Source organism: Lissotriton helveticus, chromosome 1_1 (genome assembly GCF_964261635.1).
Source record: "Lissotriton helveticus chromosome 1_1, aLisHel1.1, whole genome shotgun sequence".
NCBI classification, from domain to species: domain Eukaryota; kingdom Metazoa; phylum Chordata; class Amphibia; order Caudata; family Salamandridae; genus Lissotriton; species Lissotriton helveticus.
Window position 1 is genome coordinate 277,930,384 of NC_136057.1, and position 23,770 is coordinate 277,954,153.

A 23,770-nucleotide genomic window follows, 5' to 3' on the forward strand; every position below is an offset into this window, starting at 1 on the left:
TTTTTGCTCATAAGAGTGATTAAAGACTTCAGATGTCTGTATAGTCACACAACAGCTCTGAGGGTTACAAATCTCTTATCACATTCTGATACAGGAGATGTTGATCTGGATGGAGTTTCCTGCCACGTGTGAGGAGAGTTCTGCCTTTTGATTCTTTTAAGGAAGTCCACCACCTGTTGCACGTTAAAAAAGAAGTGTTGTTTGCCCTGATGAATAACACGCAGGCACGCTGGATATATAGTAATGCATACTGAATTTGTGCTTTGCCTAATTTCAGGTTACTGGAATGAATTTCCGTCTCGCCTCTTGCACTACAGAAGTGAAGTCATGTATGTGGTAAAGTCATTGTCCTCGAAGTTCAGATGTCTTTTCTCTCTGGCCAGTTTCAAAGCCATGTCACAGCTTTGAAAGTTGAGGAAACGAGCAATGATCGGGTGCGGATGGCTTCCAGGGGGAGGTTTGGGGCCCAATGAGTGACGCGCCCTTTCTATTGTCAGGTGCTGCGAGAAGGCTTCATTACCGAATGTTCCGTGCAGTAGACGTTTGAGAATTCCTCCATCTTACCAGTATTGGTACTTTCTGGAAGTCCAATAATACATACATTATCACGGCTACTGCACTCTTCTAAATCCTCATTTTGGCGGCGATTACTTTAACTACCTTATCCATTTGAGCTAAATGCTCCGGCATTTGAGTCGTGTCGTCTTCGCCGTCCGAAATGCGCTTCTCCACTTCCACGATTCTTGCCTCATGCTTGTATAACTTATGAACTATGGAGTCCATTCGGGCATTCATGGATTCCATTTTGGACTCTATAGAGGTGAAGCTATGCTGCATTGCGAGCAAGAGGACTTTGACATCATCTTCCCGGGAGATCTCTGGGTCTCGTGTCCGCTCTGAACCTGCGTTATCTAGTTCTTCCACACTAGACCGTATGACAGTTTTTCTGGCTTTGAAGGGAAGCTTTGATTGCTTGCCCTCCGTTTTTGCCATGATGGGCTCAACGCGATATTGCTGTGCGCAAATCAAATTCCCAAGTGCGCGTGCCGATGTGATCGTTGATTCAGCGTTTCTCAAGCGGCGTAAGAGGATTTAGCATCCCAAAGTGACAACAGGTCTGTGGTTTAGCTATTTAGCAGATGTCTTCTAGTGTGCCAGGATCTTGCCACTGTATTTATTTATTTCAATCTGTGCTGTTAAGTGGAGTCAATTTATTATAGTTGTGTTGGGGTGCACTGTGTGGTCAATCACCCAGCTAGAAGAGAGTGTGCATGCTACAACCACAAAGTCTGAGGGAGTGACCCAAGCCCCAGTGCTCAGCACTCTCCACTTCAGGCTCCAAGCTGTATGCGCATCTACGAGGCTGCAATAGATGAAGTTCTTTGTCAAGTGTGAAACACTGCAGGTCAGCACTATATGGAATGATCCCACTCTATATGGGGCGCATGGTTAATGGCAAAGCAGGGGGTATTATACTGTCCAAATGGCTCGCTACAGTCATTAGGGCTGTAGCAAGTAATAGAGCCTTCGGGATATGGTGAGGCTTTACTGTGCAGTAAGCGTCTGCACCAGCGCTCAGCAGGCACACATTTAAAGATTATCGCTGAGGCCAGGCCTTCTGTTTCTATGTTTAGAGGTCGTGGTATCACGCAAGATCGCTGCAGCAGGTAGAGCTGCCTCAAGTGAGTTCTGGCAATGGTCTTCCCCAGGCTCCCCGTTTCACAGTTGCATATTGCGGGGAGTGGCCACGAACCGAGCATGGCGGATGAGTTCTAGAAGAGCTCCGTCCACTGCCCGATTAAATTAGCGAAATATCCTGACTTCAAGCCTTCCCTGGCCGCCCAACTACTCCCCACAATCGGAGTGGCTGCCACAAACACTCGGTGGCACCTGCGGGTCCCGGACTCCGCGGTGAGGCGAGCATGGCACCTGGCTCGAGCAGGGCCTGACATCTTACGACGGACCGCGGACTGGAGTTGTGGGGCGGGCCGGCCGCGGCGCGCGCCTGGACTCCTGCATTGAGCCGGGGACAGCTGCGCAGGGCGACACTCATGAGAGGAACGGTGGCCACTGCGGGAAGACGCGGACAGGAAGAAGACACGCACATAGGGTAAGAACCTATGCAAGACTGGCGGTGCTCCTGGGAACGGCGGCGTGAGCACCCGAGCGGATGGAGGCGCAGCAATAAGCGGCCCCACTGAGCGGAGTGGCGGCGGTGATCATACGAGTGGTCGGAGGACTCACCGACCCACTGAGAGCTGCGGAGGGAGCCAAAGGTTCGCTAAATACAAGCAGGTGATTGTCTGGGAGTCCCGAGGCTGGATTGGCAACGCTACACAGACTTCGCGGCTGAGCAGGAAGTATGGGCGCCATTTTGGGCTCATTGCGCCGGCTGCAAGACAACGCTGGCCTGAAAGAGGGCTGATAAAGACCGAGCGGGCAGCTTGGGAGGAGCTGCCGGGCGCCCCATACAAGAGGCAAGGAATAGTGCACTAGGTGGAAACGTGAATAACACTGGACTGGGGAGACCTGTTCTACCTTGCTGGCCAACACAGGAGGAGGGAACATTGCATGTGCCACTTTCGACTGGTGTAATCAGGCAGAGTACTTCTAACAGTTAGCAGCTTGCCAAACGTGAGGGCCCCAGGAGCGGGGTGTTGCATAGAGGTGGTGAGTGCCGGGACTTGGCAAGGAACCTGCAGTGAGCGGAACGCCTGTCGGACAGGGGCGGCACTGGACACGCTATTCACAATAACTGTGAACCTAACAGCTGGGGATAAGCCTGTACCCACACGCTCCGGAGCACCAATACGACCGACTGCGACGCTGGTGAGTGTGAACATTGTGGCGACGCAACGCAGAAGCTTGCACTGGGAGCAATAGGGACATCGCCGCAGCCAACCTGCTGACGGATATAATGGGGAGGAACAGAGTGAAGGCACAGGACCAGGGCGCCACAGCCGATATTCAATCCACTGGATCCGAGGACCCGTTGGCGTCCTCGAACGTGGAATTCATATCACCAACGGGCAAATGCTCGCAAGACGCCAAATTGGACCTTATCCTGGCCGAAATCAAGGCGTCCAGAGAAGCGCTGGAACTGAGGATGGACAACATGGTGACTGGCCTCTCGCTTCTCAGAGCTGACCATAACAAACTGGCGGAGAAGGTCTCGGAACACAGGATTGCCCTTGATGATCTAATACCGCAACAGACAGACCACTCCACGAAAATTGAGTCCATGGAAAAACATATTAAACTACTCTGGAACAAGATGGACGACGCGGAAGGGCGGGCCCGTCGCAATAATGTGCGAATATTGGGTATACCGGAACGAAGCGAGGGGAGGAATCCTACGCAGTTTGTCAAAGACTGGCTGAGGAAGGTGGTTGGCCCACAGGACCTTACCCCACTCTACAGTGTGGAGAGAGCCCACAGAATGCCTGCGATTCCGCCGAAACCAGGAGCGCCGCCACGTCCACTCATAGCACGTTTATTGAACTATAGGGACAGAGACTCGGTGCTGCGAGTGGCAAGGGAGAAGGCGCCGCTGAGATATGAAGACAAGACTATCTCGGTGTACCCGGACTTTACCCCGACAGTGCAGAGAGCTAGATCAACATTCCTGGGAGTCAAGCGAAAATTGCGAGACAGGAATTTAAAATACGCACTGTTGTTTCCAGCCCGCCTCAAAATAATGCATGACAACAGGTCCTTGTTCTTTGATACACCAGAAGAGGTGGCGGAATGGATGGAAGTGTCTCTGACCCCACCTGCTACACAGGAACCGCTGGAGGAGGATGGGGGGATGCAACCTTCGCGCAATGGGAATCGTCACCGCGCTACTGTACAAGGAAGCCGCGTAAAGGACTCGTCGGCAACTGGAGGAGCAGGGTCTGTCCGCTCAGGGAAATCGGCTGCGGTAGGCCGACTGACGGAGGCTGCGCTGGCTGCCCACGATGCGAGGGATACATTGACTGCGGACAGCCATTCCGGTACCCACACTGAGGGATCGGGCTCGGCTGACAGTATACAACTCTTTACTAAGATTACAGCCCAGGAGGCGCACGACTTATGAGTACGGGTTTGGAGGACTCCGATTGGTAACGTATGAGACTTGCAAGGGGGGTGGTTGGGTGGCTGGGGGAGAAGGACAAACTTGACTAAGACACGCTGAAGCAACACCAACCGGCTTTGGGCAGGATGCGTGGCACACACACCCCCAGTGCATAGCCATGTTCCAGTTTTGTCTTTGCCCCTGTTGGGCACCACTGTTTGGACCTCAGGGGGTTTCACTTGGGGACCTTGATGTTAAGGGGTTGCGAGTGGTTATGGCACTGAAGTTACCGGCTTTACAAAACACATTTATACTGGTCTGGAGTCCAACACATGTACTTCCCGCAGACCACAATGGGGACTCTTAACAACTACAAACTGTGCAGCTGGAATGTCCGAGGTATGGGGTCAATACATAAGAGACACAGGATTTTAGCACAGCTCAACAGGAGGAATGTAATGATAGCTTGCCTCCAGGAAACCCACCTAAACAGTGCAGAGGGTGCGAAACTCCTTAAGAAATGGAAGGGGCAGCTGTTTGCTACCTCATACTCCGTGTTCTCTAGAGGGGCGGCGGTATGGATCAGGAACTCAGTACCATTTAAGTTGTTGGAGGAGAGGTTGGACAAAAACGGCAGATATGCATTTGTATACGGGTTGTTGGATGGCTCCCCCGTGGTAATTGGTAGTGTTTATGCCCCGAACACGGGCCAATCAGACTTTCTGACTGTCATGAATGGGGTATTGGCGGATTGGATTGAATACCGTTGGATTATAAGCGGAGACTTCAATGCAGTACTGGACATCTCTATAGACAGATCGCACCCACCTATGCAACACACTGAGAGCAGACGACAGGCAGAAGCGCTTGCGCGGTGGCGGAGGGGTGGGATTTGAAGGATGCTTGGCGCTGCAAACATCTGAGGAACAGGGAATACACTTTCTACTCCCCACCCCATAGGCTGCACACCAGAATTGATCACGTATTCTGTACTACACCACTACTTGGGGCAATAGTACTAGCGGAGCACATGGGCAAGACTCTTTCTGATCACAATCCAGTAGAGGTTACACTACAATGGGGGAAGGCCCCGACACCTATCCCGACGTGGCGACTCCAGCCGGAGCTGCTGGAGGACCCGGTATTCCAAACATCCCTAGCTGATGCAATCACAAACTATTTTCACTCAAATGCAGGCACGGCTAGCTCGAGACAAATAGAGTGGGACGCCTTCAAGCTGTACATCAGAGGGGAAGCAATGAGCACTAAAGTGGGCATGAAACATATTGTGATGGACAGGCTTCGTGACATAGAGGGGCGTCTGGCACTGCTTGAAAGCGAGGCTGCAGGTACGAACATACCCTTTACACCACTACAGCAGGCAAATATACAGCACGCTGAATTGCTAGAAGAGCTGCGGGTGCTGGACTGTAGAGAATACAAGAGCAGACAGCATGCACAGGCGGAAAGGTCAGGACTCCTGCTAGCCCGGATGGTTCGGGATGACCCGGTACCTGTGCCCATTCTGGAAGTTCTGGATAAAGAGGGAACGCATGTTGAGACACAACTAGACATTAATAATGCCTTCAGGGATTACTATGCAACACTGTACGGCCCACACCCGCCACTATCTGAACTAGCATTTGAAGAGTTCATGGAGGGGCTAAATATACCGGGGCTTAAGGAACACCAGAGTAAGGAATTAGCTCGCCCTATCTCAATTGCGGAGATACGCCAGGCCATGACTGCACTCCCTCGTAACAAAACCCCTGGAACAGATGGCCTACCGGCTGAGTTCTACGGGGCCTATAATGATTTGCTGGCTCCACGTCTACAAGTAATGTATCAGGAAGCGCTGAAGTCGGGGGGACTATCACAATCGACGTTGCAGGCACTAATAGTCTCACTGTTGAAGCCGGGAAGAAACGGCCTGCACCTTGCAAACTATAGGCCTCTGTCATTGCTCAACACGGATTATAAGATATTGAGTAAAATTCTTGCGGCGAGACTGGCTCAGTATATCCCGCAACTGATTCACCCTGACCAATGTGGCTTTGTGCCCGGCAGGAGTACGGCTATGAACCTGCGGAGGCTTGGCCAACTCATGCTCAGCGAGCAGGTACAGTTGGGAACGGAGGGCTGTATCTCTCTGGATTTGAGGCAGGCATTTGACTCCCTCAGATGGGATTATATGTTAGCGACACTCCGGAAATTTGGAATTCCACCCGAATACATCACATGGGTCCGGTTACTATATACTCGACCGGTGGCCCGGGTCCGCACAAACATATGCATTTCAGAACCGCTGGACATAGCGAAAGGGATGAGGCAGGGATGTCCGCTATCACCGCTATTGTTTATTCTAGCACTGGAGCCACTGCTATGCAAACTCCGCACATCGGCACAACGCAGAGGCATCCGTAGGGCTGGGACAAGTCACATAGTATTGGCGTATGCGGATGATATCGTTCTTTACCTGCATGACTTAAGGGGAGAACTGCACCCCATCCCTGCACTCTTTGAAAGCTTTAGGGCACTGTCGGGTCACACCATCAATGAGAATAAATCATACGGGTTCTGTTTCGCCGCCTCTGGGGCGACCACCCAACTGCCCTTTGAGCCACAAGCCTTCCAGATGGCAGAGACAATGTTCCGCTACCTGGGCATCCAAGTGTACAGGGAGGCGAGGGACATGATAGATGGAAACCTGGGAAGGGCAGTTACGACACTGAAATCGCAAATACAGTTCTGGACTGCGTTACCATTGTCAGTGGCGGGCAGAGTGGCCATCTCTAAAATGGTGGTCCTACCCCGCCTTATTTATTATTTCACGAGCTTGTCATTCAAGGTCCCAGACTCATTGTTTGCGAGGTTAAATACTTTGCTGACGGAACTGGTGTGGGGCACGGGGAGGCGACGAATTAGCCTAGCTAAGCTGCAGCTTCCCACGTCGGCGGGCGGAATGGGGGTCCCGGACATGCGGGCGTACAGCTATGCTTGCCAAATACAGTGGTTGGCGTACTGGCTGGCGGGCCGCAACTTACATGAAATAGACATGTCAGAGGCGGAATGGAATAAAGGAAAGGTTCATACTTTGTTGCTACCAAGGGCGGAGGTCCCAGATACGGCGCCCCCACTGCTGAAACTAGCGGTTACCTATTGGAAGAAAGATGTGAAGTGCACCTCGTCTGCGACTCCCTATGCACCTACGATACTGCTTCTGGGACTTCCCCTAAGATCGGGAACGCTATCAAATAGGGCACTCACCACATGGCATGAGGCAGGGGTGTCACAGGTAGGGGACTTCTTCGCAGAGGGCCAGAGTTATGTCCTTTGAGGACTTTAGAAACACACACCACACCCCAAGGGGAACGTTCTTAACACATGCAAGGATATGCCGTTATATAGCACTGACCTAGGCGCCTCAAGGGGAGAAACCTGGTACGAACCCGCTACTGACAATGCAATACCTGATGGGAACTGGCAGTCACCTGACTAAGTGACTCACGAGTGGCATTAGAGAAGGGAGAGCAATAACACTACGACCGTTGCGAGATAGTTGGGAGGAAGATCTGGGGAGACCACTTAGGGACAATGAATGGGAGAGGATTCTTAAGTTCCCGAAGGCAGTATCAAGGAACCCCAAATTTAAATGTATACAGCTTATGCTTCTACATAGAGCGTACCTGACACTCCATCGATTACACGCCATGTTTCCCAACACAGCTGACACATGCCCCCGCTGTGGCGCGGATGACGCGCGCTTGCTACATATGATGTGGGATTGCCCAAAATTAGGATATTATTGGAAGTCAGTGCAGGATACTCTAACTAAGCTGGCCCCCTCCAAGCCCTACACTGCATTGGAATATGTTATACTGGGGTTGGGACCGGTGGAACGTAAGAAAAGTGTGGCCACGCGTTTCACTGGCCTGGCCCTGCTACTTGCTAAACGCACCATCACAATGAAATGGAAATCGGCTAGACCACCAGACCCGGAAGTATGGAGGGCGGAGGTGATACGGTGGGGGAAGGTGGAAAGCGCGACATTGCAGCGCGAGGAACGTAGGGGACTTAGGAAAAACCCGATATCTTTGGAGTGGAACGCACTGCTGGGGTCATTTGAGTCCGGTGAGGACTACACATCTGATGATTCGACAACTGCCACTTAGGCTGTGATATGTCTTGTTGGGCGGGGATGGAACGCATTCCGGATGACACTACCTCATACATAGGGGGACGTATGCAGTTCTAGATGCACAGTGTGACGATCATACTAGAAGGGAATTAAGTACAGTTCCTAGTACGGATGCGGCAGACACAAAATGTATGTTGACCATTGTGGGTTAGACCAGGTTTCATTTTTGACTTATTTAATAATGATTGAAGTGCGGGAATTAGAAGCGCCGGAAGGGGAGAGGAACGGGGAGGGGGGAAAGTTCATGGGGGTGTTCCACTTAAAAAGAAAATGTTCCATACTGATATGATACAGATATGTACAAGGAATGCGTAATACTTATGACAAAATTGAATGCTATGTACTGTGTCTTTTCATGTGACATGTGTCAATAAAAAACAAATTTTCAAAAAAATTCACAGTTGCATATTGCCTCTGCTAGGCCTGGAAGCACAATATGTTACGTAGAGGGTGGATCAAACAGCGGCCTTACTTGTGTGGCGCTGCGCGCTGCTACAGTGCGATTACTCTGGAGCAGCACTGCTCCCACGTGCAGGCCGGGGGCTCAATTGCCAGTGAATGCCGGTGTGCTGTCCAGTAGTTTGCACCGGCGTCCCCACGCTGCTAGATCTGTGGGCGCTGTCACGATCTACTCCCCTATTTTGGCATCATCGGGTGCGGAGAGTGTCGCAAATAATCGGCACGACCTCTGGGTGGATTCAGTCACTCGTGGGCAGGAAAATGCTGCTAAGCAGCAAGAGCCTCACTGCACTGCGGCCATTTTGGTCCTGTGCCACTTAGCAACCCCCCCTCACAGCTAGATATATATACAATACCAATAAGTCAATGAAAAACAAACGTACACAACTGACATATTACATCAAAATAATGTTTAAACATGTGATTAAAGCATCAAGACAACATGCATAGTGTTCTACAGTTAGTCTATGGGGTAGCAACATGTTTTAACCCTCTGCTAAACAGTCCAAAGCGTACAGTTCGGCCCTTTCTAGTGGAGGTCGGAGCACTTTATCTATTTTGAGGTGATTTTGTGGTTTATGTCACCGATATTGCGCAAATCAATATATAATCTTTAAGGTTAATGATAGCGCTTGGCCACACTCAAATATGAGCCGCCGTGTTTCGACCTTCGTGTTGATCCTGGAGTGCATTTCAATGAAGGTCTTCTTCATGTCTGCAAGACTTTTTGAGGGGACACGTTAACAAAGGAACTGCCTGCTGCTGCACTCGAGACAAGCGTTCAATTTCTTGTGTGGGTCCGTGCCATACATGAATAAGACATGTGACCCTGGTGAATTTAATGGACTAAGGATTATCCAGAGTTAAACATTTTTATGGGGGGAGAATTCTTCCCAATCTGAGTTAACGACCTCAGTCAAGTATTCCTTGCTGCCGAGGTGGCGTTCAAATTTTTCGTGGTAACCAGTCTCTCAGTCCTGAAGAAGACTTTCATTAACAGACAAATATTCAGAGGTGATAGATCCATGAGGAGAAGATGACACAATCAGGGTCTAAAGCGTGTCTGAGAAAGGGAAACGGCCAATAAGATGGCAATAGAGGACATCAGAACAACAGGAGACAGACCTAAGGAAAGACAAAGAAAATAATGAGGTTGCAGACAATAACCATAGGACAGGGGTATAAGTCAAACTAGAGTCAACACTAAGTATGTAATAAAAGCACAATGACATTATAATAAATGACAGAGCTCATTCATGCAAAAGAAAAAGATGTTAGCAAATGCATGTGTACATCTCTGCAAAAATCTAAGAATTTCTGTAGTAATTCAGGATCCTCATAAATTGTAGTCTTGTTCTTATAAGTTACTTTTAACAGACACAGATGTCACAGACTACATCTGGCTTCCATGGAGTTTAGAATAGGTCACATTGAAAGGAATCTCTTTCTTCGATTTGCAGTAAAATGAGATAAATCTTGAGAAAATGGAGATTATTGCCCAACCAAGAAATCCAACATATAATATTAGGTGTTTGAAAAACTATATGGACTTCGGTATAATCCAAAAAGAGGAGACTAACACCTCTGGGTCTTTAGGTTGGTGAACCTAGAGTATGATGACCAAATCTATGTGCTCATTAAAGCAGAGGTGGGCGGAATGTTACGTAAGGGAATTGGTGGAATTTTTGTTACTTTGCAGTACTCTTTAATGCAGAGTTCTGTTCAAATTCCGCCAATCGCCACATGTTGAATTTACGGTCAGAGGGCTGCCATTCAAGTAGATTTGCTGTCGCTTGAGTAGCTTTTCGACTCAAGCGGCAGCAAAATCAACTCGGATGACTATGCATTCATGCACAACGCATGGTGCAGTTCGCACTGATTTCAGCTATGCTAACGTGACAATGCTAAAATGTAGCGCAAGTTGCATATTTTTCCCCGGTTTGTGGAACCCCACAGAATCTGGCTGAATTTTTATGTAACTCCGCGAGTTCAGTCCATCCTTAGTAGAATGTTTTGAAAAAATGCAATATGATCCAAACCTTCTAAGCCCTCTGCCAATCCATAAATGCAAAGATTATTTCTGTGGTTATGATTTTCAAGATCTTCAGCATGTTTTTGAGATGCGCTACTTCAACTTGATAATGGTGAATATGTTGAGTAACTTCTTGTATGCCTCCAACTCTGTGTTTCACTTCACAAAAGACATCTCCCATAACGTCATACACTTCAAAGGCAGACTGGGAAAGTGATACTGCAATATCAATACAGAGAAACAGTGGACATATTGTTGCTCGCAACTGGAGCACTTGTCACCAAACTACAGGCTTCGACTAATACACTTCAACTTTCTACATAGGGTGTACCGCACGCCGGTACAGCTGTACCGTATGGGCCTATATACAGACACGACATGCTGGCGATGTGGACATCAGGATGCGACGTTCACACACTTGGCATGGTCCTGTAGACTGATGGCTCAATTTTGGCTAGAGGTAATCAGACACATTGGAGACATCACCACCGTTCACATACAACTCACACCATTGTTGGCGCTATTGGGGTATGTCCACGAAATCCCAAAGGGATCTCGTAAGTTGGTGTCAATGCTACTACTGATGGCCAAGCGTCAAGTGGAAATACACTGGAAGAGATCACGGCCACCCGCAGTTACTGGTTGGCTACATACAGTCACTTACTGTAAGGATCAATTGACCTGATATTGGGAGCTGATGCCCAGCCGATCCAGGCGAGTAGATATTTGGGAACCGTACGTGACATGGTTGGAATCGGGGGGGTGCTGATCACTGTTCTGGCACTGTTGCATGATCTGCATAACTTGGTGGTGGATTGGGCACGAGGAATGTTGTGAAGGTGTACAATAGGGATATCTCGATGCCGCCTTTGGACCCGGGATGAGGGATAGTGTTGCAGGTACCAGAGGTAAGGGACATCCATCAGACGTCACCAGATAAGCAATATGGAACCAGACATGGACAGATTGAGCGGATGTTGGCAGATGGGGTGGGGGGCGGAGGGTATATATATAAAATTGTTAGTTCTTGGTAGGGTGATATTTGTAGGACGGACCCTGACATTATTTTTGGTCACTTATTTTACTGTTATCGCCACAGATGCTTTCATACAGATTTATAATTGACTCACATTTGCTGCCGGGCCCCCGGGATGTCGGCGTTCAAGCTGTGTGTTTGATTATCGTTTGTTGATATTCCAGACTGCCGGCCCCAGGGTTGTAGGCACAATGCAGATGTGTACAGTTGTCCAAATACAATAAACTCTTTAAAAAAAACTCAGTGTTTCACTTCAGTGACTCTAGTATCAGTTAAAGTCCATTTATCATCCAGTTTCTGAAGTTGTAATGTAATGTAATGTAAATGACATTTATATCGCGCAGCTTCCACTCCAAGGAGTATCTTGGCGCTCACCAACTCAGATGGACCGGTTGGAAACGGAAAAGAATGTCCTAGTTTCTATACACACATTACACTAAGGTCCTGCAAGAGGCGTCAGGCAGAGAGAAGATCCAAGTTTTCAGTGACTTCCTAAAAAGGGCTTCTTGCGGAATAGATCGCAAGGAGAGGGGAAGTTTGTTCCAGGCTTTGGTTCCCAATACAAAGATGGATTTGCCACCCTTAGTGACGAGTTTGAAATGGGGCAAAGTGAGTAGGTTCTGATTTGCAGATCTCAAACAGCGCGCTGGATGGTATCTTTTAAACCCATTTTGAAGATAGGATGGGCCACGTTTGTAGAAAGCCCTAAAGGTGATTAAGAGAAGTTTGAATAAAACTCTTTTCCCTATTGGCAGCCAATGTAAGGTGTTCAGGGCTGCTGAGGCTGACGATTTACGAGGCAGGCGTAGTACGAGACGTGCTGCCGCATTTTGGACCATCTGTAATTTATGAAGGACGATTTTATTTGCCCCGACATAGAGTCCATTACAGTAGTCTAGCCTGGAATTGATTAAGGCTACAGCGACAGTTTTTCTCGCAGATAAAGGCAGAAGGTCAAAAAACTTTCTGATTGCTTTGATAATTTGAAAGCACATGCCTGCTACAGCTACAGCCTGGGGTTTAAAAGATAGATGGTCATCAAATTTAACGCCCAAATTGCGGGCGGATGCAATTGTGTTAGGTGGCACTTCAGCATCTGGTGGCCAGCATGCTGTAGGGGAGAAAAGGTTGAGTTTACCCATTGGTAGAATTTCCGTTTTTCCGGCGTTGCACTTCAAGTGGTTGTTGTTCATCCACTTGAATATTGCTGCAAGACAGTCCCTAAGATTCTCTTCGGCACCTGGTCGTTCCCTATCCAAGTTTTGATTTGTTTCCCCCATTTACGGTTTAAGCGCCCTTATTTCCTCTAGAAGAAGCTCGTTGTAGGAGATGTTACACGAGAAGATGTGTGTGTTTGATACGTTTATGAGCAGCGACAGAGGAAGATGCACCATTTTTCAAAACAGATTTAGTGGAATACATGCTTGTGGAAGGGAGGCTCCGACCCATTGGAAATGGCCCGTTTTATCTCCTGACCTCCGCTGAACTTCAGCAATGAGCGTCCATCTTCATCAACACATCCAGTCAGGCTACTTCCCATACCTCTACAATCATTCATTTAAAACAGATACCTCTAAATGTCTGTCAAATGCATTGTGACTAACTACTGTGTCATCTTGAGCACCATAGATGCTACAACCTACTCCAACCACTGACTGCTTAAGGTTATTCTTTTGCTGACAATAGTACCTTAGGCTGTTGTACACCAGTGGTAAATGACAAAATCAATTGTCCGACAAAGTGGCTGGGATTAATTTAGGTAATCTTCAGTTATGACACAAAATCAAACAAGCCAGCAGGTTTCTATACTTTACAAACAATATTTAAGCTACCAGTCTGTTCTTCATATCTCTTTGTTTCTAATCACTTATTACATGCACTATGCCCTAATCACTTATTACATGTAGCATGCATCTTGTTTCCTTTGATCCAGTTCTGTGCCATGCCATGCCTAGCATCCCTTCCCTATATTACAACTTCATTCACTATGCTTCAGTTGCTCTCTCTTATACTTATATTTACACCTTTCTCATTTATTTGGTCAGGTTTTTTCCAAGCTATGTAACCGAGGAGATTGTAAACCCAGAACGGTGAGTTTATTTTATAATGTTAAAAATATCATAACAGTGAATGTTTTTACTATTTCAATCAGTGTTAAGAATAATTTCACACCACTTAAAATGTATACCTAATATTTGATGAAATGTTTTAATACTGTGACCTTACAAGTTGTGTTGATAGTCAAACAAAAGGAACCTTATCACCTGGAAGGCAGGTATAGTTGGTAATTTGACAGGGAGCTGGCAAGAGTGTAAGAAAAGATTGCAGAAAGGGAAAACAATCATATAATCTGATATATACATTAAATGGTTCAAGGATCGAAAGTGCTTTGAGGACAAAGTGGAAGTTAAATGTCTCTAATGGTGTACAAGCCTTTAAGGAGAATGTCTATCTTTTCCAGATAACTAGCACGTAAGTGTAGATGGCCCCAAGCAGAGGATCACCCAGGGAGCCTGGTATTATGGTTTATCACTAATAGTGATTAATCGAAGTCACCGTTGTTGGTTTTGGATTCAACATTTTTAGTGAATGCATACGTGGAAAAATTAACAAGGGGTCTAATAAGGAACAACTTCAGTCCTTCAAAGAGGAGTTGAGAAATGTGATGAGTTTTCAATTGAATAGCTTGATTATAATAATTGGTGATTTGGATGCCAAATTTACCCTGTCAAGGTAAAGGGTAGTCAGGGAGAAAGTATGTCTGCATATAACATCCTTAAAGCATACTTCACTAGTTGTAAAATGTCATAATGTGTTAGGGACCTAACTCGGTACTTAGCAATTCAGCATTTGCTTGCTTGAACAGTTGTTTTATAACTGGCAAGCCAGCTTCCCAAACAGTTAAGTATGGAATGCAACTTTGCCAAATAGATTATATAAATGTTCTTCTGGTATCTTGCATCGATAAAAAAGGTTTAGCTTACTAAAATAGGGGGGCCGTGATCACTTTGCTATAACTGTGCTAATTGACCTATTTAGAATTAATGCTAAAAGAGTATCTTTTCCAGTATGTTTTGATTGTTCAAGAAGAATTGCAGGTCGAATTGAAGAAGAACATTTAAGAATATTTATCCAGTTTCCATTGATTATTACCCTCGTATTAGTATTGAAACCATGACGGGCCTAACTGAATGGATCAAATTGTACAGATAGTTGTAAAATGCCCAGTGTAGTAGTAGTCGAAAAATAGATTATTAGTTTATTAAAACCATAAACCTTGTAAAGGACATGCAAGACATAACATTTACCTAAAAAAATTCAAAATTCTAGTCAATCATAATCAAACCATATTGTCTCTTATATGGTGTGCCGATATGAAATTTAGGGTGACAGGCCATGAAAGTCTATATAGTTGGATCTCGCAAAGAACATACATAATAAGACATGTACCTACAAATTAAAAAATTGTTGTCAAACATCGTTTCTTATTTGCGGAGCAAATACAAAATGTACTATACATCCTATTAGTAGTTTGCAGATAAGAGCCAGTGTGCAAGATTAGGGTGACAAGCCGAGGAGGCCTATACAATGTGCACATTTTATGCAGGGAAATGGAGATTATAATAAGACTGGTGCAGGTTTAACAAGACGAGGCAGTCACATTTGTACATTTATACAGATTGCGCTGGGGGTGCAGAGCATCTGAAGACAGACATGAATGATATTTTATTGGTACATGGCTTGACGAGATGAGGTGCAGATGAGGTGCAGCTATTAATTTCCCTAGCAGCCCGACACTTAGTGGTGAGACCCCCGTGGGTTCTGGGTTGGGGCTTTCTTCACCAGTCCACCCCAACCCCACTAGTGCCAAGGCCAGTGCCTTGACCAGGTTTTTTCAAAATGGTCAGGAACTGTACTGATCTAATGTTCAACATTGTGGGCCCAATTCACATAACTAACTTAAGTTGGGATTCTGTCTTAAGTCTGTCTTAAGACAAAATCCTAACTTCTGTAGTAAGTTTAGGATTTTGTCATAAGTTAGTTCTGTGAATCAGCCCCTTTATTTCTTGGGCCCAATGACTCCATCAGTTTAGACAAATAGGTCCTGACTCCTACGTTGTTAAACTCTCTTCTTAACAGTCTTCTTCGCTCTATGGCCATGTCAAGACAAATACAAATGATGTGCTCTAAAGTCTCATTCCCCTGATGACATAGGCATCATCTCTTGCCTTCTCCTTTTCCCTCTTCCCATTTTGGAAGAAAATTTAATGTGGGTATTTTACAAAGCCTTAATGCCAGGTAAGTCTGCTTTATCTTCCAATGGTAGGTTGCTTCCGGAAGAGATGATTCTCTTAAATACTTACATTGAAAAAATAATATTTCCAATATGATAGACCCTTTGCATAACAATATAAAATATTCATATACTGGCATATGCATCAACGTTCGTAAATACCAGTCGGTAATACCGAAAAATAACGAATCGCTAATATGAACATGCAAAACGCGATGCATCAAAGTAATCGGTAAAAAATACCGAGTCGGTAATAATCGCTAATAAAGAACGAGTAAACGCCAGCGCGAGTAACAAAAACCGTATTCGGAAATACCGAGTCGGTATTACCGGATCCGGTAATAGCGGAATCGGTAATACCGAAAACGGGAAAATAACGCGACGCTTCGGAAGCAGGCTGATGACATCACAACCAGGAAGTAGGACACCCACGCTGCATTCAGTGTCCGGAGTTGCACAGAGGAGGAGGCAGAGCTCAGGAGCTGAGGTCCCACACTGAACCAGAAGCAAGCAGGAAAAAGGTAGCAGGACAGGATGGAGAAGGAGGCCCCCCAGCATGGAAAGGACACATCCCGAAAGCGAAAACGAAAGTTTTCAGATAAGGAGCTGGAAATCCTCATACAGAGTGTGAGCAGCAACCATGACCGCATATTTGGCAAGTTGTCGCTTAAGGTGCCAGAGGCAGAAAAAAGGAAGATGTGGCTGCGCATCATGGACAAGGTGAATGCCTGCGGAGTCACCCACCGCAGCATCGACGACCTAAAAAAACGATGGTACGACCTGCGTAAGAGGGCCAAGGAGAAGATTGCGCAGAGGGTCAGGGATGCTGCTGGCACAGGAGGGGGGCCATCAAACGTGACGCCTAACACTGACCTGGAGGATCTAGTGGAGGCCACCATAGAACGTGAAGCTGTTGTGGGGGTCACAAGTCTGGACACCTCAGGTGCTGCGGAAGGAGGACAAGGTAAGAGGCATGCCAGCGTAACGATGCAGCGTGTACGTAGTCCCTGCCCACTCCCCCATGCCAGACCCAGTGCACATGTAGCGTTGCCCTACACACACACCCTCACCACTGTGTTGCACCATGGGAGATGTAGTCAATACATGAATGGGTGCATGCCTGAGCCCAGAGATGAATACAGCTGCCAAGGGTCAAATGTCAGTCAACAAAAATAATTTATTGTGAGATGCCACAGCTATTGTCACATACCATACCATGATATTAACTATGCACTGTTTCACACACAGATGCATCCCCTATCGATTCAGACGACAGTGGCCACCTTGTCATCTCAGAGACGCCAGTGTTGTCAGAAGCGGAGTGCTCAGAGGGAGCTGAAGTCATGTCCTCCCCTTCACCACCACGCCGGACAACACCTCCACCGTCCTCCCGGCCAAAGCAACCACCACCGCCACCGTCCTCCCGGCCGAAGCAATCACCACCTCCACCGTCCTCCCGGCCGAAGCAACCACCACCACCACCATCCTCCCAGTCCAAGACACCACCACCACCACCACCCTCGCGGACCAAGACACCACCACCACCAGTGCTGCCCACTCCGCAGAGCCACAGAGCAGATGTTGCCGCCCTGTCCGTGATGGAGTCAGATCAATCTTCATCACACCCAAATGTTCCACGCCAGGCTGTCGTCACTCCAACCAGCCACACTGCAGGCCGACAGCGCATCAGGCAGAGGGTTGTGTCCCCGGGTCGGGCTGCTGCAAGACCGGTCGATCTGTCCGGAGGGTACGGAGTAGTGGAGGCCCGGATGCTGCGTGTCCAGCGCCTGCAGGGGAGACACATGGGTGCCATGAAACTCAGCATGACACAACTATGCAACAAACTAGGCTACATGACTGCCGCAGTGCGTGAGCACACCACTGCCGTATCTGCGGGCAACAAAGACATCAAGCTGTGCCTGCAAGAACTGACACGTGCCATACTCGCAGGCCAAAGGAGTGAGCGCCGGCGTCACAGGCAGGTCATGCTGGCAGTGAATACCACAAACAAGGCCATCAATAAGCTGTGCAACAGCACGGCTGTGCTGTCACGCAGGTCCGTGTCCCTGCAAGTGGATCTAGGTCATTTCTGTGGGGATGTGGCAAAGGCCCTTGAGAGGGTGACCACTGCAGTGGAGCAACTGCAGCCAGGGTCAGCCAGTGTCAGCAGTCTGGGGGCGGAAGAGGGGAGTGAGGCAGCCTCCAGTGTCAGCAGCGTCTCCCTGCCGGACACCAGCGTGAGGAGGCGCAGTGGCCGCAGTGCAACTGCCACTGACTCCCATCGTGTACAACCCGAGGAGTCACAGGACAAGAGACTGGGGGTACGCGGCAAACGGAAGTAAACATGTGGCATAGTCACACTGTCCTTGGTGAGGTAACCATGGACAGACCAAAGTGCCTCACGCGCCACCTGTTCTGAGAAGGGACATTGCTAGTTTTTTTCGCTGCGGCAGCAGCTTGTTTGTGTTAAGTTTTTCTGCACCAGTCAGGTGTCCATGCCCATTAAACCCTTGCAAAACTGTTCCTGTTGTCAAGTCACTCTCTTACCTGTCTCAGAAATGATTACGTGTGATGTATGCCCGTCTCCTTTGCCCTTCAGCTGTGTTGGGCACATGTGCCTGTTGGTGTTGTGGGGGGGGTTGCTGGGCACGCAGTTCTTCCTCTCCCTCCACCTCTATGTGTATCCCCCTGCGCGTGGCAATGTTGTGCAGGATGGCACACACAGCAATTATCTGGCAGCAGGTCACTGGGTCGTACTGCAAAGCACCTCCAGTCTTGTGCAGTATTCGGAAGCGGCTCTTCAGGATGCCGAATGTTCGCTCAACCACATTCCTAGTACTGATGTGTGCCCTGTTGTAGCGCTGCTCTTGCGGGGTAGCTGGGTTGAGATAGGGCGTGAGGAGATATTCACGCAATGCGTATGCGCTGTCACCTGCAGGATGGGGAGAGAATGGTAATCAGCATTAATGGAATTATACATGTGGGGAAGGAGTGGATGGGGAGTACGATGATGCAGCTATTTGTACCTAGTAGGTGTCCCTCTCCGAATTCTCCGTTGATCAGGCGCCTGTGGAGGCCACAGTGACGGAAAATGTAGGCGTCATGTGTGCTCCCGGGAAATTGGGCTACAATGTCGGTAATGATCAACTTGGCATTGCACACCACCTGAACATTTATTGAATGATACGATTTCCGGTTGCGGTAAATGTATTCGGTGGCTGATGGAGGACAGATGGGGACATGCGTGCAGTCGACACACCCGATGACATGGGGGAATTGTGCCACCTGGTAGAAATCCCGTTTGGTGCGGGTTAGCTGCTGGGGGGTTCTGGGGAAGGTGATGTGGCGATTGAGAAATGTCAGCATGGCCTCTAGGAACCGGTGGAAAAAGCGTGATAAGGCACTTTGCGACACGCCTCCTGTCTCAGCTATTACCCCCTGGAAGCTTCCAGATGCAAGCAGGTGCAGGCAGCATAGCACCTGCACATGGGCAGGTATGGCGTTGGTCCGACGGGTCTCGTGCTGCAGTAAGGGTGTCAGGTCTGCTATTAGGTGCATTATCATGGCACGGTTCAGTCTGTACTTGACGTACACCTGTTCCTCGGTCTGCCCCAGCAAAGTGATGCGAACCCTGAAGATCCTGTCCTGTATCATCCTCCTGCGCTGGGCCTGGGCGTTGATCCTCCACCTCCTAGCAAGCACGTACAGGGCAGCCATTTTGGTGTACATGTGGGGTTTCCCAGGGCATTTATGAAGGGTAACTGATTGTCAGCACCTGCTGATGGGGTTTAATTTTTTTTTTCTGTCCTTCTGTTAACTTTACCTCCTGATTGTGATTCCCCTTATTTTGCTCATGCTAAATAGCGATTTTGGGGATTTCCGGTATTAGCGACTGTTCATGCATACCATTTCCATTCGTTATTGCCTATTCGGTATTTCCGAACTATTGCTTTGTGGTTCGGTATTTCCGAATGTCTGTTTAACGATTCGGTAATTTACCGCGGGGCCATTTAGCGGTTCTTTATTTTTTTCCGATTTTCGGTTTGATGCATTGCAATTTATGGTTTTGCGGTCGGTATCGGCCTGTTTTTCCGATTCGCTGTTTTACCGGGAGGTATTTCCGTTGATGCATATGCCTGATATTTCAGTATCTGACATAGATTTTAAAAATATAGTATTGGGGTTGACCCTATTTACTTACTTGTATTATCTAGGAATATATATGAAGCAGTGGTTACTGTGGATGTGATTTAAATAAGAAATATTCGAATGTACATATTTTATTGAATTCTCAATTTGTCATAGAAGGAACATAGAATTTAAAACCAATTTTGATTAAGTATGGCATGAAGTCTCATTGGAATGCAATATATTTTTTATTTTCTATGCAATACCTTGATGTAATAATTACTTTTGGAAAGTTTCTAAAGATGATAATAAGGAAACCGATTCTTTTTAGGAATTTTTTTACAAATGTTTAATGTAAGAATAATAGGTGAATATTTAGACTTATTAACTTCAGATTTTACAAACTAATTTGAAATATGTGTTTTGAAGAATATTCATTTGTATGTGTCGATTTTACAGAATCATAAGCAAATAATGGTAATTCATCCTGGTTACTGTGTATGCTATTGTTTAATAGACTATGGGCTAGATATATCAAGCGTTTTCATGTTAGCAATTGGGCCGATTCACAGAATTTTTGTGATTGCCTATTTTGCAAATGCATTTAGAGAATCGCAATTTGCGATTCTCTAATTGCAATGCAGGAAGCGCTTTTTAAATTGCGACCCTGCTTTAAGGAATCGAAATTTAACACCAACTTCAAGTTGGTGGTAAATTGTAAATCCTTATAAAAATGCACAATTTTGCATTCTTCTAAGTGCCATGTGGCGCCACATGTGCACACATGCATATTTCAGGGGTGCAACAGGGTGTCCTTTTGCCACCCTTGCACCCTTGAAATTGCATGCGCAATTTGTGAGTAAATATTGCGTACTCGCAAATTGCGCATGAAATTCCTATTCACTCCTATGGGCCACTAAGCCCATAGGAATGAATGTGAAGGCAATACTTAATAGCGAATTGCAATTTGCGACTAGCTATTAGGGATATGTAGGAATCTCAAAATATTTTCAGAAACCTACATACATTGCATTTTGCGAGTCTATAATTCGCTGTTAAAGACTGTAATCTTGATAAACCTGACCATATGGTCCCTGTTAGGAATCAGGTTACTGAGTGGCAAAGGAATGCACTTTGTCCAAGCAGAAGCCACAATCACAGTCAGGATAATCCAGATGCACACTAAAAGATAAGCTTGGCACAGAGCAGTCAGGTTTATCTAAAGAAATGATGTGTGATTTTTTTTTTTATAACAAATGCACACACAGTAACAACATAAATACACCAGAAAAAGACTCCACACAGGTTTATAAAAATAGATTTGTTTATTGTAAACAAAACAAGACCAAAATGACAAAAAGCTCATGTATAGAAGTTGAGATATTGCATTTTAAAAGAACAAATGCAGTGAAGAGCTTAAAGCAAGTTTATATGAAAAGGTTAATTTAGGTCACACTGCACTGGGGCAAAGTCAAAGTTTGGGCCAACAACGTGGAAGAGCTGTCTGGCTACAGGACCCATGCAGGACACGGTGAACTAAGTACCTTTCCTGGTCGCAAGCAACAAGATGGGTCACTCTTCTCCACGCAGTGAAGGTGATGCTTTGGTTCAGAAAACGGGTGCTGGAGCAGAGTGGCATCGAGTGACTTTGCCACACAGTTGACAGGATGTGTCAATCTCACCAAGCTGCAGTGGCGGTGATATGCTATCCGATGCATTGATTTCTGGAGGCAAAGCACTGGTTCTGATGTGCTGATTTTACTCCGGGGCGGTGTGCTGATTCTGTTACAGAGACACAGGAGATGAGTCAAAATCTGTGTTGCAAGTGTCTGTGTCAGTGAGCCAGGCACGGGAGCAGGGGTAGAGGCTTTGATTTTAATGTGTCTCAAGCAACAGGAGGCAGGCCGACAAACCCTTGGAAATCACTTTGAGTGAAGGCAGAGTTAGAAAGCAGCAGGCAGGAGAGCAACACAAAAGGAAAGTAGACCTTCCAATTCTGCAGTCCAAAGGTGAGTCATTTAAGAAGTACAGCAGTCCTTCTGACGGAGGTTCTATTCAAGATTCAGAAGTACCTGATTTTAGGAGGTCAGAGACCCAGTACTCATACTCAAAAGTCCATCAAACTTATCAAACTTAATATTAGATGAAAAAAGTTTCAAAACCATTCAGAAGGTCTTGTTTCAATTCTCTTTATTCAAAATCTTCTTAAAAATCGACAGTAGGCTACGGTCGTTTTTAGGAAGATTTTGAATAAAGAGAATTGAAACAAGACCTGCTGCCTGGATTTGAAACTTTTTTCATCTAATATTAAGTTCGATGGACATTGAATGGAGTGCTTGATCATATTGTATCTTCAAGAATTGTAGGATATTGTTTCATAGGAGGCTTAGGGGTATTGAGCCTCAAATCCCTGGCACCCGGAGAGTAAGACTAATTACAACCCAACTGTACGATAGGTGCAGTCACAATTGCCCCATACCCTGCCTTTCCCTATGTTTGTAAACTTATACCCAAAAGTGCCTTTGATGTGGGTGGTGACTGCAAAGGAGCTTTCTGACGTGCAGAAGTTCTCATTTCAGCCCACTTCTGCCTATCAGGATATCTATGAGGGGGGCATAACAGCCCTTTGTGTGGGGACAGGACACTACCTGTTCAAGTGAAGTGTTAGCCCCTCACGTCCACCCTCCCCAGACAAGCCCATCAGAATGCAAATGTATGTAGATGGGTACTCAGATACTCATATCCTTCCTGTATTGTAGCTGTTTAGATGGAATGCACCCCAGATGTGTATTGGACACAGGCTGCAAGGCACACAGAGTAGTAAGTGCATTGGAATGTCCACCTTCTAAAAGTGGCATTTCTAAAATAGTACTGTTAAATCCAACTTCACCAGTAAGTAAGATTTATCTAAACTATTTTAAACATATGAAACATGAAAAAGCTACTCCTCTCTGCTCAGGAGTTACAGCTTAAAAGTAACTTAAGTAATTGCCAATTCTAACCTATGGGAGTAGTAGGCCCACAGTCGTGAAAAACTAAATAGGCTGTTTGTCACTACCAGGTTATGCAAAACATAAAAGTACATGTCCTACCTTTTAATTACATAGCACTCTATCCTTAGGGCTACCTAAGGCCTCCCTTAGGGGTGACTTATATTTAATTAAAGGGGAGTTTAAGGCTTGGCAAGTAGTTTTAAATGCCAATGCAAACTGGCAGTAAAACTGCACACACAGGCACTGCAGTGGCAAGGCTGAGACAGGTTTGGAAGGCTACTTAGATGGGTGCACAATCAGTCCTGTAATTCACTAGTAGTATTTAACTTACAGCCCTGGGTATTTGGTATACCACCTTACAAGGGACTTACACATAAATTAAATATGCATATTAGTATACCAATTATACACATGTTTAGGGAACAATCACATGCACTTTAACACTGATTAGCAGTGGTAAAGTGCTCAGAGTCCTAAGATTAACAAAATGATTCAGCAAAACGTGGAGACAAAAAGCGAAAAGATTGGAAGCAGATCACCCTAAGGCTAACAGATCTAACAGTCCCAATAAAC

At 46.6% G+C, this 23,770-nt stretch overlaps 1 protein-coding gene and 1 long non-coding RNA gene across 2 annotated transcripts in view; one reads left to right on the top strand and one right to left on the bottom strand.

The window, feature by feature from the left end:
- LOC144762123 (cystine/glutamate transporter-like) overlaps positions 1-23,770 on the top strand; it is a 365,267-nt gene that overhangs the window by 194,023 nt on the left and 147,474 nt on the right. The window contains exon 5 of the mRNA XM_078647254.1: positions 13,828-13,872. Coding sequence (XP_078503380.1) covers positions 13,828-13,872 — 45 coding nt within the window. The remainder of the gene's footprint in view (positions 1-13,827; positions 13,873-23,770) is intronic.
- LOC144792818 (uncharacterized) overlaps positions 21,556-23,770 on the bottom strand; it is a 53,334-nt gene continuing 51,119 nt past the window's right edge. Inside the window, exon 3 of the long non-coding RNA XR_013602634.1 lies at positions 21,556-21,986. This is a non-coding gene — a long non-coding RNA (uncharacterized LOC144792818). The remainder of the gene's footprint in view (positions 21,987-23,770) is intronic.